This window comes from Podarcis tiliguerta (assembly GCF_965153285.1).
Source record: "Podarcis tiliguerta genome assembly, chromosome: 8".
Taxonomy (NCBI): Eukaryota; Metazoa; Chordata; class Lepidosauria; order Squamata; family Lacertidae; genus Podarcis; species Podarcis tiliguerta.
The window spans coordinates 76,952,114-76,967,045 of record NC_139541.1 but is presented as its reverse complement, the minus strand read 5'-3'; the positions used below and the strand labels follow the sequence as shown (position 1 = coordinate 76,967,045).

Sequence of the window (14,932 nt, the reverse complement as noted above, 5' to 3'; positions counted from 1 at the left end):
GCTAAATGACAGAGGTGGAGATGTTCCTTCGGGTATACAGGGCAGGCAAGAAGACTTGTGATATGGCAATCAGGTAAAACTGAAGGAGGAGCTTCTCCTTTTCAATTAACCCCGGTCCATTAGGAGATGTTTTCGCTATAGGAATATCATAGGAGCCTGTAGCTCAGGCCCAGACAGGCCCTTAAATTTCTCCCCAGGACACACAAACCTCTCACTGTCCCTGTTTTCCCCAAGGGTCTTTGCCTAACTGGAATGTGTCACTGAATTCTGATCATGCCTGTTGCTTGTTGGGATGGAGGATAAAGAGGGGTGTTCGAGTGCATGTAAAAACTATCCTACTGTACAAAGGTTACATTTGCATTTGATGCTCAGCCTACTTTTGCCTCCAGCTCCGCCTGCCTCTGGCATGCAGCCCTGAAAATTCCCCAGCCCTGATGTAGCTGAACCAAAGACCTGCTCAGGAAGCAAATGTGAGCTTTACATTCCACATGGAACAATATCAGCCATGGTTTGTGGGTCCCCAAGCCCTGCCCGTGTACGTGAGTTTGCTGTGAATTTTGTGGAAGGGGAGGAAAAGCATCTTAGTGGAGAAAGAAACCAGAATCATAGCCCTTGTTAGAGTAAAAACAGCCTGCAGCTGCACAGAGAGGTTTAACTGTGCATGGGCAACACTGGCTGAAATTTCAAAGTCTCAACTTACTAGGCTTGTAGGACTACAAGAAGTTTTGTAAGGAGAACTATATGAAATATTACAGAAAAGACTTATGAGAAGGGATTATAAGTTATTGACTATTAAAAGTAATAGGGCAATAAATGTAAGATTAAAAGAGGTTTGAAAATCATTAGGCGTGGCTGATGGAAATCTTAGGCTAAAATACCCAAATGATGTATAAGATGAGATGAGATGATACATTCTGTTTGGGAAATATATGCAAAAAGCAATAAAAATGTATTTAAAAAAGAAATAAATTTCAAAGGCCAGAGAGATGTCTAAATAAGATATTCTATAACTGGAGAAGAGGTATCAGTGCCTTTGTCTGTCCCACAACTTGTCAAAACAGAGAATATGCTGAACTGGACAAACTAACAGGAAAGATCAGATATATACGAGATCAAAAGTTCATTGAAGACTGGGGAAAATTTTCAGACTATCTGAAATGTATATGTGATGAGCAAATAACGCTAGTGGGATTTCAAGAAGTTCTGTAAATGATAGAGGACTATTGTATTGATGAAAACTAAGTGTGTGGAGGTTTATAAAATGCAATATAAAATTAGGAAATGCGTATTTAAAAATTTGAATAATGGATGATTGTCAGAGAGGTTGAAGGAAGTCTAAAAGAGAAAATATGCGATAAATTTAGATTGGATACTATAAATGTATGTTGGAAAATTTAATTAAAAAATAAAACAAAAACAGAGAAATTCAAAAATCCATATCACACTGCAGAAAAATATGTGCTGAGTAAGATGATACATGCAAATTTGCTCCAATTGCATAAGTCATTTAGGTTGCTGAATCAAACTTTCCTTGCTGCATAAATCAGGATTCCCTGGGCACTCGGTTTGTTTTGTTTTAGAATGGTCTGCACACAGCCCTAGATTTATGCTTTCTCTGTCCTTCTCCACACTGAGAGACAAGATAAAATAGAGGACAAAGGCCCCATTTTTGCTGGACACCCAGTCAGAACCTGTTCCTCTCACTGGAAGTGTCTTCTTTTGTGTCAAAAGGAATGCTGAAAAAGAGAGCTGGCCTGCTTGTTTCATGATAGGCTCAGTCAGTACAGCATAAGACTCTTAATCTCAGGGTTGGGGGTTCAAGCCCCACGTTGGGCGAAAGATTCCTGCATTGTTCTTGTAGTCCCTTTCAACTCTACAGTTCTATGATTCTCATTTACACCTTCCACGCAATATACAAAATTCAAGGAAATCAGCTAAAAAGCAGTTGCACACATCACAGAAAGGAACAGCAGGTAACATTTAAAACACCCGTGTTTTCTCCCATGGCAGAGATCTATGCATCCAGCTGGGAGAGCTTGTCGGAACAAAAAACGTCTTCAGTTGTTTCCGGAAAGTGGAAATAGCATTCACACGCCTTTTGGCTTCAGAACATCCTGTATCTAATTTGTTGTTGTTGTTGTTTAGTCGTTTAGTCGTGTCCGACTCTTCGTGACCCCATGGACTAGAGTACGCCAGGCACTCCTGTCTTCCACTGCCTCCCGCAGTTTGGTCAAACTCATGCTGGTAGCTTCGAGAACACTGTCCAACCGTCCTCTGTTGTCCCCTTCTCCTTGTGCCCTCCATCTTTCCCAACATCAGGGTCTTTTCCAGGGAGTCTTCTCTTCTCATGAGGTGGCCAAAGTATTGGAGCCTCAGCTTCAGGATCTGTCCTTCCTGTGAGCACTCAGGGCTGATTTCCTTAAGAATGGAGAGGTTTGATCTTCTTGCAGTCCATGGCACTCTCAAGAGTCTCCTCCAGCACCATAATTCAAAAGCATCAATTCTTTGGCGGTCAGCCTTCTTTATGGTCCAGCTCTCACTTCCATACATCACTACCGGGAAAACCATAGCTTTAACTATACGGACCTTTGTTGGCAAGGTGATGTCTGCCTTTTAAGATGCTGTCTAGGTTTGCCATTGCTTTTCTCCCAAGAAGCAGGCGTCTTTTAATTTCGTGGCTGCTGTCACCATCCGCAGTGATCATGGAGCCCAAGAAAGTAAAATCTCTCACTGCCTCCATTTCTTCCCCTTCTATTTGCCAGGAGGTGATGGGACCAGTGGCCATGATCTTCGTTTTTTTGATGTTGAGCTTCAGACCATATTTTGTGCACCTGCCAAATCTGTTTGTCTGTCTGTTTGTCTGATCTTACTATGACCAACATCCCGAGTCTTTGGGTATGGGGGAAATGGTGAGCAGAACCCCACAGCCCCTTTCAAGTCCCAGAGACGCTTACCTGGCATCCAGACCAGGCATACTGGGTGGTGAGGTTGATCACCTGATTGTTCTCTGGACGGATCACAGACTCCTTCATCAAACAATCCTAGGAAGAGGAAAGAGGAGGTAAAAGAGAAATAGCAGGAGCCTCAACCTAACATCACCCTGAGCAGGATGACCACATGCAAAAGGGGACCGTGGTACTGTTCATTCAGAAGCGGTATTTCCTTTCCTTCCTTTCTTTTTGTTATTCATCCTTTACTATTTTATTCACATAATATACATTCTTTACAACAGACACCTCCAAAATAAAATCATATGTAACAAAACCACAAGTCTCATGTTTTCGTTTACACTGATCTCCTCTCCAATACTTGATAATTCTTGCTGCTTTCTGCTTTCCTTATATAATCTTTATGAAAATTTAAATCTCTTAAATCCTATTCCAATCTTTAACAGTTTCAATTAACCCCTTCACCTCCCTCCCCCACAGCCCAGTACTTCCCTCCACCTGTGTGCAATCTTCTTTACCTACTATTATTTTTGTTATTGTTGCGTTATTCACTTTATTTGTTATTCCACCCTTAATATATTATTATCCTATTTCCTTGCGCCTTTTAAACTTTTGCATATTAATTTTTAAGCTCCAGCACCGACTTTTTTCATGTATTCCTTAACGCATTCCCACTCTTTATTAATTTTTTTATTACAGTAGCCTCTAATTGATGCTGTTAAGTTTGCCATCTCCGCGAATTCAAGAAATTTGGTTCTCCATTCTAATAATTCTGGTATTTTATCACTTTTCCCATTTTTTGCCACTACGATTCTGGCTGGTACTTCCTTCTCCCTGAAATAAACGTGGAGGGACATTTGGCTCTTCTCAGACCTGGAGACGATGTCCAGCGCCACTTTTGCTACCTATGAATCATTCACCCTCTGAAGAAGAAGAAGAAGAAGAAGAGTTTGGATTTGATATCCCGCCTTTCACTCCCTTTAAGGAGTCTCAAAGCGGCTAAGATGCTCCAACCTGTAGGTCACCCCTCTTGGCATCCGTGTACAAAACCAAGGCTTCCTCTTGTCCTCTGTCACAAGTAAATAAAACAGCCGAACACTGCCAGGAGACCAAAGCGTCAACCCTCGGCAGGATCTGCCAGCTGCTTTCGCTCGCTTTCACATGAGGTTTCATGGAGCATTCCCAAACTCCCAATTCAGCACAATTCCCTGTTCTCAGAGGAGACTGCCTGTCACGTCTCTTGTGAGATGCTGTTCTGGGCCTGGACCCCGTCCAGGTTGGGAGTTGTCCCAGAACAGTGATGCATGCAGAAACACACATGGTAGGCTCCTTCAAGGTGGGGCATCTTTCGCACTCTAAACTAGCGTGTGGGCTTTCAGATGCTGCTGGACTCCAGCTCCCTTCAGTCTCAGCCAGCATAGCCAGTGGTCACGGATTGATGGGAACTGGGGAGTCCAGCACAGGATCTACGTCTATATGTCAGAAACAGTAGGCCAAGACAGGGCCATATGTTGTGTTTGTGAGCTGAAAGTTGGAGGCTGGAATCTGTGCTGAGCCTCAGCTGGACTTTGGGGCTTCTCTGGGCCCCTCCATCCTGTGCACATATGTGTAAATAAAACCTCATGTCCTAAAGACAGCAGCATCTCCACTAACCTGGATGTAGTCTACCTTGATTTCAGCAAGGCATTTGACAAGGTGCCCCATGATATTCTTGTAAAGAAGCTGGTAAAATGCGGTCTTGACTATGCTACCACTCAGTGGATTTGTAACTGGCTGACTGACCGGACCCAAAGGGTGCTCATCAATGGTTCCTCTTCATCCTGGAGAAGAGTGACTAGTGGGGTGCCACAGGGTTCTGTCTTGGGCCCGGTCTTATTCAACATCTTTATCAACGACTTGGAGGATGGACTCAAGGGCATCCTGATCAAATTTGCAGATGACACCAAACTGGGAGGGGTGGCTAACACCCCAGAAGACAGGATCACACTTCAAAACGACCTTGACAGATTAGAGAACTGGGCCAAAACAAACAAGATGAATTTTAACAGGGAGAAATGTAAAGTATTGCACTTGGGCAAAAAAAATGAGAGGCACAAATACAAGATGGGTGACACCTGGCTTGAGAGCAGTACATGTGAAAAGGATCTAGGAGTCTTGGTTGACCACAAACTTAACATGAGCCAACAGTGTGACGCGGCAGCTAAAAAAGCCAATGCAATTCTGGGCTGCATCAATAGGAGTATAGCATCTAGATCAAGGGAAGTTATAGTGCCACTGTATTCTGCTCTGGTCAGACCTCACCTGGAGTACTGTGTCCAGTTCTGGGCACCACAGTTCAAGAAGGACACTGACAAACTAGAACGTGTACAGAGGAGGGCAACCAAAATGGTCAAAGGCCTGGAAACAATGCCTTATGAGGATCGGCTAAGGGAGCTGGGCATGTTTAGCCTGGAGAAGAGGAGGTTAAGGGGTGATATGATAGCCATGTTCAAATATATAAAAGGATGTCACATAGAGGAGGGAGAAAGGTTGTTTTCTGCTGCTCCAGAGAAGCGGACACGGAGCAATGGATACAAACTACAAGAAAGAAGATTCCACCTAAACATTAGGAAGAACTTCCTGACAGTAAGAGCTGTTCGACAGTGGAATTTGCTGCCAAGGAGTGTGGTGGAGTCTCCTTCTTTGGAGGTCTTTAAGCAGAGGCTTGACAACCATATGTCAGGAGTGCTCTGATGGTGTTTCCTGCTTGGCAGGGGGTTGGACTCGATGACCCTTGTGGTCTCTTCCAACTCTATGATTCTATGATTCTATAACCTTCCAAGGAAAGGAAAGCTGGGTCAGCACAGGAATCCCTGTCAGCCGTCATCGCTCAGAGAATGGGATAGGAACACACACTAAAGCAACTACTCTATTCCGAACTTAAAAATGGAAAGCGTAATGCTGGTGGTCAACAAAAGAGGTTTAAAGAGTGTCTCAAGGCAAATCTAAAAAAAAGTAGTATAAACACCGACAACTGGGAAACACTGGCCTGCGAGCGCTCTAATTGGAGAACAGCCTTGACCAAAGGTGTCGTGGGCTTTGAAGACACTCGAACTCAGGACGCGAGGGAGAAACGTGCTAGGAGGAAGGCACACTTGGCAATTCCACACCATTATCAATTCCCACCTAGAAACCAATGTCCCCACTGTGGAAGGGCGTGTGGTTCCAGAATTGGCCTCCACAGTCACTTACGGACTCATTGTTAAAACTGTGTTATTGAAGACAATCATACTCGGCTACGAGGGATTGCCAAAGAAGAAGAAGAGGAGGATGACAGAAGAGGATTGGGGAGCAATCTGTTGTCTCCCCTAGCAACCACCCAACCCCACCTCCTCCCAGTGTCTTTCCTTGACCACGTGCAGAACCAGGCCTTAGCGTGGCTCCTCTGGCAGCAGGAAGGTTTTGTGAGCAAACACTTCTCATCGCCAAGCCTTAACGAGCCTCTGCTGATAGCCGATGCTCATATCTCCGGAAACTGCCACATCTAATCTCACACCAGAAAGCGAGCAAATTACATCGCACAAGAAAGGCACCCAGCTGCGCCCTGACACCCACTGTCATCATGGAAATTATGTCAATTATGTACAGCTGAAATATGCAAATGTGCTGCAGCTTCGTAGCACCTAATAATGGTCCCCCCTCTCCAGCATCCCTCTGCGCTGAAGAAATTGCAAGGGCTCACCCTGGCCCGTTCTGACTTAAACCGCCTTGGAACAGAAACCTCAAAATTCTTGACCCGTTCCAATTGAAGAGCAGCTTCTGTTACTAAGGGACTGCTGAGGAGAAGAAACTGCTGGCTATAGAAAATAGAGGATTATTCTGTCATTCCACCAACCTGCGTACCATAATACTTTGCGCTTTTTTCATGCAGAGCTTTCCGAGAGCTCAAATCGCTTTACATAAATTACCTGGGTAATCCGTACAACAACCCTGCAAAGTAGGTCATCATTCTTACCCCTATACTATTGGCCATCTGCACAATGTGGAAAATACCTAACCTCAGACATCAGGGTGACTGTGAGCAGGAGGAATATGTTCCTTACAGATTGCGAGCGCAGCTAAATATATTTCTGTTTTCTGCAAACATAGCAGCAAGGAAGAGAGGAAGAGAGAGAGTATTTGATTTTTAGAATTTAGGCACTTTTAGCCTTAGTAATTAGGCACTATGAAAAGAACTCATAAGGCATAATGGTGTACCCGTATGCCTTTCTCAGGTGGCCTTGCCACATTCCCCCCTTTCAAGCTTAGAAACAATTCAAACATTTGTTTCTTCGGCTTGACCCTCATGTTGAACTCCAGTATAGACAACGGTCCCTTCCAGGGGAATCTCCTCAGGGGGAGTCTCACGAACTAATCTGGCATAATCATGTTCTTCTTCTGGGACAGGGGGTAAGGCTCGATATATGGCCATTATATGCTTCTGCAATTTTTTCCTAATGTCAGGGGCACTTTGGGCCACAATACTGCAGAGGTGGAGGGGGGGCGTGGAGGTGCCACACTGAGAGATAGCAACTTCCCTAAGCCAACACACAACCCAATTCTTATTCAGAAGCAAGCAAGTCTTACTGACTTACCGTATTTTTCGCTCTATAGGACGCACCTGACCATAGGACGCACCTTGTTTTAGAGGGGGAGAACAAGAAAAAAAAATTCTCCCCCTCTCTGCTCAGTGCCCCTTCAGCGAAGCAGCAGGAGAAACGGAGCCCCTTCCATTTCTCCTCCCACTTCGCTGAAGGGGTGCTGCACAGCTCTCCCTCTTTGCTGAAGCCAGGAGAGTCTTGCTCTCCCGGCTTCAGCAAAAGGAACCCAAAGCCTTTGGAGCACAGCGCAAGTTCCCGCTGCGCTCCAAAGACTTCAGGCGGCTATCCCTGAAGCCTGGAGAGCGAGAGGGGTCGGTGCCCAACGACCCCTCTCGCTCTCCAGGCTTCAGCGAAAGCAATGCGTAGCCTCCGGAGTGCGGAGGGAGCGCTCCCTCTGCGCTTCGGAGGCTTCGCGTTGCTATCGCTGAAGCCAAGGAGCCTGCATTTCCTCCATAGGACGCACACACATTTCCCCTTAATTTTGGGAGGGGGAAAAGTGTGTCCTATAGAGCGAAAAACGGTAAACAGGCCTTCCTCTCAACTAATGTGGATAGGATTGAAGCAGTATCGCACGTGAGCTGAGATCCAAACAGGAAGATTTATGCACAATGAACCTAAACTGGGTTTAATGGCCATCACAGTGCCCCTCCATCCCCTGTGTTCATTATCGGACAGAGAAGAATGAGTGGAATTCACTGGGACCCTCACCCAGGTCAGACTCTACTTGGGGTCCCAAGTTCTCATCTCCTAACCCCCCTAGGACCTTCCAGTTCCCCAAAGCTCCTTCCATTCCTCCCTGTCCTCCAAAAACCCTCCCCACAACATCTCCACAAGACTCGTGACACCTGGGACTGCTGCTCTGTGAGGGGAAGCAACAGGGGAACTCTAGAAGACAATTCTCAGTCCAGTCACCAAAGGACAGTTCCCACAATCCTCTGGGAGAAGCTATGACAGTGTAACAGGTGTAAAACAAGTTCTAGTCTATTGCTGGACTACAACTCCCATCACCCCCAAAAACTGACCATGCTGGCTGGGGTGATGGAAGCAGGAGTTCCACATCACTAAGGACATTGGTTCATCAGCGTTTTACTACAGATTTCTCCTAATAAACACATTTTTTTAATGCAGTTTTAGCTAATGGACACGTTTCTGCAAGCAATTTCCCCATATACAATGCCTTCTCTTGTTTTGTTTTTTCCACACGAATATATCCATCCTTATGCAAACTTTCCCCTCATAGATGCATTCTTTGTAAACGTTGCTAAGCAAAATTTTGATAAGTGCGAATTTCCAAGGACAGATGTGTTTTGGTTCACATATAGCTTTGAAAAGCGTGGCTTTGATAAGATTCCAAAGAGACCTGAATCGAATTTCTCTCCCTCCGCCTCAGTAGCGACTGTGCATAACCTGCAGAGAAGGAGCTAACCCACTGGGACATATTCACCTCTTGAAGGGAAGTCTACCTGCAGCTGAATGACCCATCCAAACTGACCTTGTTCCCCTTCTTGTAGACGGCGGGCCACTGGGAAGGATCATCAAAATAAAGAAGGATATTCTCGCAGCATTTGGCCTTTAAAGGGAAGCAGAGGGATGGCTGTAAGGATAGCAACAGCAACATAGGCCCAACACGACAAATACATTGTATACAACAACAGGGATGGTGGACCTGTGGTCCTCCAGATGTGGCCAGACTCCACATCCCATCACCCTGAGCATAGGCCATGCTGGCTGTGGGATGATGGGAGCTGGAGTCCATCCACACCTGGAGGGCTGTTTCCTGCCATATACGAAAAAGGTTAGGCTTTTTATTTATTTTGCTTATTTGACAAAATATGTCACTAAAAGCAGTTCAATGCCATTAAAAATAATTTGAAAAATCAAGTAGCAAACAAAAATGAAGATTAGAGCATGTCAACATAGATGAAGTGGGGGAGGCTTGCCTTAAAAAAAGTTTTATGCAGGCACCGAATTTTTTGAGGTGGTAAAAGAGGTGGCTAAAAAACAAAAAAAGGAATATGATTGAAAGATAAAAATATTACCTCTGGGTAGCGGAACCTGAAGTCCAGGCGCCCATAGTCAGAAAGGAAACAGAATCGAGTCAAGAAGACCCAGTCCTGGGAAGAAGGAATATGTGTATGTGTTATTTCTTATCATACCAGCTCCGCCATTTTGTTTTTTTGTTTAATATATTTATGAACCTCACTTTCATATATAATATATCCCAAGGTGGTATACAGACTAAACATACAATATCACCATGAACACATCCAAAAAAAGTTTTTGATTTGAGTTTCTACTGAAATGAGGCTGTACTTAATCTTGTTTTTAAGTTGTATTTTAATCAATTGTTTTTACCTGGTGTTAGCTGCCCTGAGTCCAGTCTTGGTTGGGGAGGGCGGGGTATAAATAAAATTTATTATTATTATTATTATTAAACCCATCAGTTAGAGCTGCTTGGCAAAGAATCTCACATTTGAAAGTCCTGCCAGAATAAAACAGTTTTTAGAAGACTCCTAAATCCAAACCCAGGACACCAGCTTCTGGGTCCAAAATCCCACACAAGTCACGTGAAACCACACAAGATTGCATACTCAGGGGGGGGAAACACTTTTTTTCGGAGCGAGATCTCAGCCAGAAATCACACAAGAGCAAGGCGCCCAAAATGGCCGCTGTATTCTCGAGGGGGGAAATGGGATGTCCTGGGTTTTCCGGGGCAGTTAGTGAGTATGATGGTCTGAAATTGTATACAGCAGCTTCCATGTTCCTCTTGAAAGGTTTAGGGTCTTCTTGCATGATATGCTTCTTCCTGCACAAACCCTGGAGACACAGCCCTTTGCAAACCCAACCCAATGGAAGCGCACTGTGGAAAGCATCCAAATACGATTAGAACATTATATTTCAGGAGAGATTAGCGTAAACCCAACCCAGCCCGGAAATTATTCAAGTGTCAGCAGCCCAAACACAGCTCCAACCAGTTACCATAAAAATTTTTACGGCTTGGCTGTAGGAAGAATAAATAACATCCCAAACAATCCCCATAAAATGAAATCTATTAGGCGGTTAACGTCATAGTCATTAATTTAATAGAGCGCAGTGCACCAGCTAGAGAGGGCAGGCCAATCTGTACCAACGGCTTGTTGCTAGGTGTGTAGACCCCCAAATGAAGGGGGCCACAGGGCAGACCCTGTCCTGCGGCCTGGTGAAGTGGCCTGCTTCAGGAATTGGTTCTGAAAGCAGCAGAATCTTTTTTTTAGTCAAGGGCAGGGGGCTATTTCACCATTTGGGCTCCATTTTAGGAGACCAGGATATTGCTGCACAAACATTAATGGGTCCTGTGACCCCAGACCGCAGGTTCTGGGTGGAAGAAGTGGGATCGACATAGGTTTTCTTGTAAAGAAGTCTCAATATCATAGGCTCATATCATAGAATTGTAGAGTTTGAAGGCACCCCAAGAATCATCTAGTTCAACCCCCTGCAATGTGCAGAAATCCCAGCTAAAGCATCCATGACAGAAGGCCATCCAACCTTTGCTTAGAAACCTCCAAGGAAGGAGAGTCCACAACCTCCAGTGGGGGACTGTTCCACTGTCAAACAGCTCTTACCGTCAGAAAGTTCTTCCTGATGTTTAGTCAGAATCTCCTTTCTTTTAACTTGAAGCCATTGGTTTGGGTCCTACCCTCCAGAGCAGGAGAAAACAAGCTTGCTCCATCTTCCAAAAGGACAACACCTTAGATATTTGAAGGTGGCTATCATATCTCCTCTCAGTCTCCTCTTAACCAACTCCTTCAACCATTCCTCATAAGGCTTGGTTTCCTCAGCTAATATAATACTTTGATTCTTTGGGGGAACCTACAGGTGTTGATCTCCTGTTTACCAGTTTTAGCACAGAATTTTTGTAGGTTTTGAATATAGGTATGGACTTGGCAGAGATGTGTACAGGCTCCTAGAACCAACTTTTCTTTTCATCTACGATATGCTCCCTTACAGTGCATATTCAAAGGCCCGACCTCTCCAACCATTGGACCTCTTCCAGATCTGGGAACAGGATCCAAAAGTGTTGGCTACTTGAGTCTCAAGATGCACTCTCAATGCAGATTATGTGCCACTCCACATTTGTTAACAGCGTTGTCATGGTTTCCCGGGAAGTGAGTCACTCGACTCAAAGGTTTTTACGCAAAACTTGAGAACATTTTCTGATGGAGGGCCATTGACACACAGAAAAAGTCTATTAGGGGGTGTAACCACAAGTGGGAGGAGACAGGGGGCTGGATCTGGTGGTAGATGGGACCAGAACCAAAAGAGGGTGGAGTTTGCAGGATTTCATAGTTCTTTGGGTCTATTCTGTCTATTTCTCTCTCTCTCTCGCTCACGCAGAAGAGATTCTCAGAGGCGGTGGTCTGAAGGAGGAGAATGGCCCTACAGTGTCCAGAGAGCCAATTGATGTTTTGGATCACACAAAATCAGACTCAGGACTGCAGGTTCCCCACCCCGATTTAAATATTGAAGCTATGGTCGACCTCCCTGCAGCCCTTTCTTACAGGTTATGAAACACAGACTCTGCTTATAGATTCCTAGAATGGTAGAGCCAGAAGGAACCCAAGGGCCATCTATGTCCAAGCCGCTGCGATGCAGGAATCTCAGCTAAAGCATCCATGGCAGATGGCCGTCCAACCTCTGCTTAAAATCCTAACCACCAGAGAGAATGAGAAGACACGCAAACACAAACAGGGCTATAATCCTAAGTGTTCCAGTCACCCAAACCTGACCATTGCACCATTAACCCCCTAGAGCTCCCACCTTGTGCAACTCCTAAGCTTTTTTCACCTTCCCAATCCCAGTCCTGGAGCCACTTTTCTATTCTGCGGCCCCACTTTGAACCCTTGTTCTCACTTTCACCACCACGTCCATGCCTCCCCCTCCTTTATGTACAACTAATCCAGAATGCGGCAGCTAGACTGGTGACTGGGAGTGGCCGCCGAGACCATGTTTAGGGAAGTTTTTAATGGGTGATGTTTTATTCTGTTATTAATCTGTTGGCAATCATCCAGAGTGGCTGGGAATGAATGAATGAATGAATAAATAAATGATGATTATGTTGATTACCCCCTCCCCTTGTACACAACGCCCCCCCCCCATGATAACCTCCTACACCTCACCCCTCCCATACATGGCAACTACGAATCACCTTTTTCACCTTCCGCAAATACCTTGGAGCCACCATCTCTTCCTATTCTGCAAACAATTTCATGCCCCTGCTTAGTGGTGTAATGGGTCAGTGCGTCTGGCTGCTAACCAGAAGGTTGGCGGTTCGAGCCCAACCCAGGGATGGCTGTGGGCAAGATTTCTGCATTACAGGGGGCTGGACGAGATGACCCTCAGGATCCCTTCCAGCTATACAGTTCTATTATTTTATTATTCATTTTCGCCCCCATTCCCATGCCTCCTATTCACACATGACCTGTGGCCTAGGACCCTCATACCTACAGGACCGCCTCTCCTGGTATGCCCCACGGAGGACCTTAAGGTCCATAAATAGCAACACCCTAGAGGTCCCGGGCCCTAAGGAAGTTAGATTAGCCTCAACCAGAGCCAGGGCCTTTTCAACACTGGATCCGGCCTGGTAGAACGCTCTGCCTCATGAGACCAGGGCCCTGCAGGATCTGATTTCTTGCTGCAGTGCCTGTAAGACAGAGTTGTTCCACCTGGCCTTTGGCTTGGAGTCAATTTGATTCCCTTCCCCTCTTTCTTTTTTCCTTTCTCCTCCTGTGATGAGGCTGCATTTTAATGTTTTAATGTTGTATTTAACCTTGTTTTTTAAGTTGTATTCCAATCAACTTGTTTTTATTGTTGGTTGCTAGCCACCCTGAGCCCGGCCCTGGCTGGGGAGGGCGGGGTATAAATAAAAGTTGTTGTTGTTGTTGTTGTTGTTGTTGTTGTTATTTAGTGGTGGCTGGTGCCCATTGTTGTTCATAGGGCGGAGGGCAGGGAGGTCAACATTAGGGGGCGCCTGACTACTTGCAAGTAGGAAGGCAGACAGGTAGGAGATGCCTGAGGGCCGACTGATATTGGTGATCAGATGTCCTGTTTGTCAGCTTCCATGGATACTTTTTGCTTTTTGAGCCCAGCTCTTTATTGACTTCAGGGCAAAAACTTCAAAGTCAGAAGTGACCTTCCTTAGGGAGTAACGAGGAGGCGCAGCAAATTAGATACCTGGGTCATAAACCGTAAGCTCTGATTGCCCAGAGCATCCTCCAAAAGGCAGCTACGTGACAGTCCACACTAATCAAATGGAGCAAAGGGTACTAAAAAAGGTCAGATCCTATCCCCCTTGACAGCGTTCTCTCCGTTTCCTTCTGGCACAAACTCTAATCTGCCTTGCTGATTGCAAATGCCAGAGAAGCCACATTCAGGCCACCCTATGAAACTGCTTTGAACAGTCGTGGCTTCTCCCCCCAAAGAATTCTGGGAGCCGTAGTTTGCTAAGGGTGCAGAGTTGTTCGGAGGCCCCTATTCCCCTCACAGAGCTACAGTTCCCAGAGGGATTTGATTGTTAAACCACTCTGGAGATTGTAGCTCTGTGACAGGAACAAGGGGGACGCTTGGCACTTTTAACAGATGACAAGTCCTGTAATTCTAGACACAAGAACTACCCACTCTGGAAGAATGGCAGATGAAGGTGATGGACTATATGGAATTGGTGGAAATGACCGGCAGAATCCGAGACCAGAGAGAAGAGCTGGTGGAAGAAGATTGGAAGAAATTTAAAGACTATTTACAGAAACACTGTAAAATTAATGAATGTTAGAATGATGCTGGATTGAAGTTAAGTGGGATTTTTTAGCAGCAGTGTTAAGGAATATGAAAAAAAGGGATTGTTAACAGGTGATAATTTAAAGTTATAATATATTAAGATAAAGGATAGGATAAAATTAAAGAGGGAAAGGATTTGCTGAATTAACCAATTGAACTGGAATGCAAGAAAGGGGGTGTGTGGGGAGGTCAGGGAAACAAGTAAATGAAAGATAAGACATGGAAAGACTGGTTTGTTTTTAACTGTTCCTATTTTGTATTTTCTTTTCCTTTTAATTTTTTTTAAATTATTTTTTCTAATTTTTGTAATATATTGAAAACTTTAATAAATATCTTATAAAGACAAGTCCTGTAAATCTTTGCAGGGGGAGCCACGGCTGTTTAAAGTGTCATCATAGCGCTTTAAATGCACGACGTTGAGTGTGGCAGGAATAACCCCGTTTATTCCAGTTCAATGCCGATACGGAAGGGGTTTGTGTCCGCGATCCGACCATCGGGAACCCCCGTTCTTCCAGGAATTGCACCCACCTCCTTTCCCCTTCCCTCTACACGGCC

The 14,932-nt window shown here is 45.1% G+C and overlaps 1 protein-coding gene across 2 annotated transcripts in view; it reads right to left on the bottom strand.

Moving 5' to 3' along the window:
• TMEM145 (transmembrane protein 145) overlaps positions 1–14,932 on the bottom strand; it is a 39,546-nt gene that overhangs the window by 15,887 nt on the left and 8,727 nt on the right. Inside the window, exons 1-4 of one of the 2 annotated variants that reach the window (XM_083455414.1) lie at positions 11,170–11,809; positions 9,607–9,681; positions 9,060–9,137; positions 2,955–3,041 (exon numbers count right to left, since the gene is read on the bottom strand). In XM_083455414.1, coding sequence (XP_083311540.1) covers positions 2,955–3,032 — 78 coding nt within the window. In that variant the 5' untranslated portion in view covers positions 3,033–3,041; positions 9,060–9,137; positions 9,607–9,681; positions 11,170–11,809. Of the gene's footprint in view, positions 1–2,954; positions 3,042–9,059; positions 9,138–9,606; positions 9,682–11,169; positions 11,810–14,932 lie in introns of those variants that run through there. The other variant, XM_083455413.1, reaches the window with a different exon arrangement.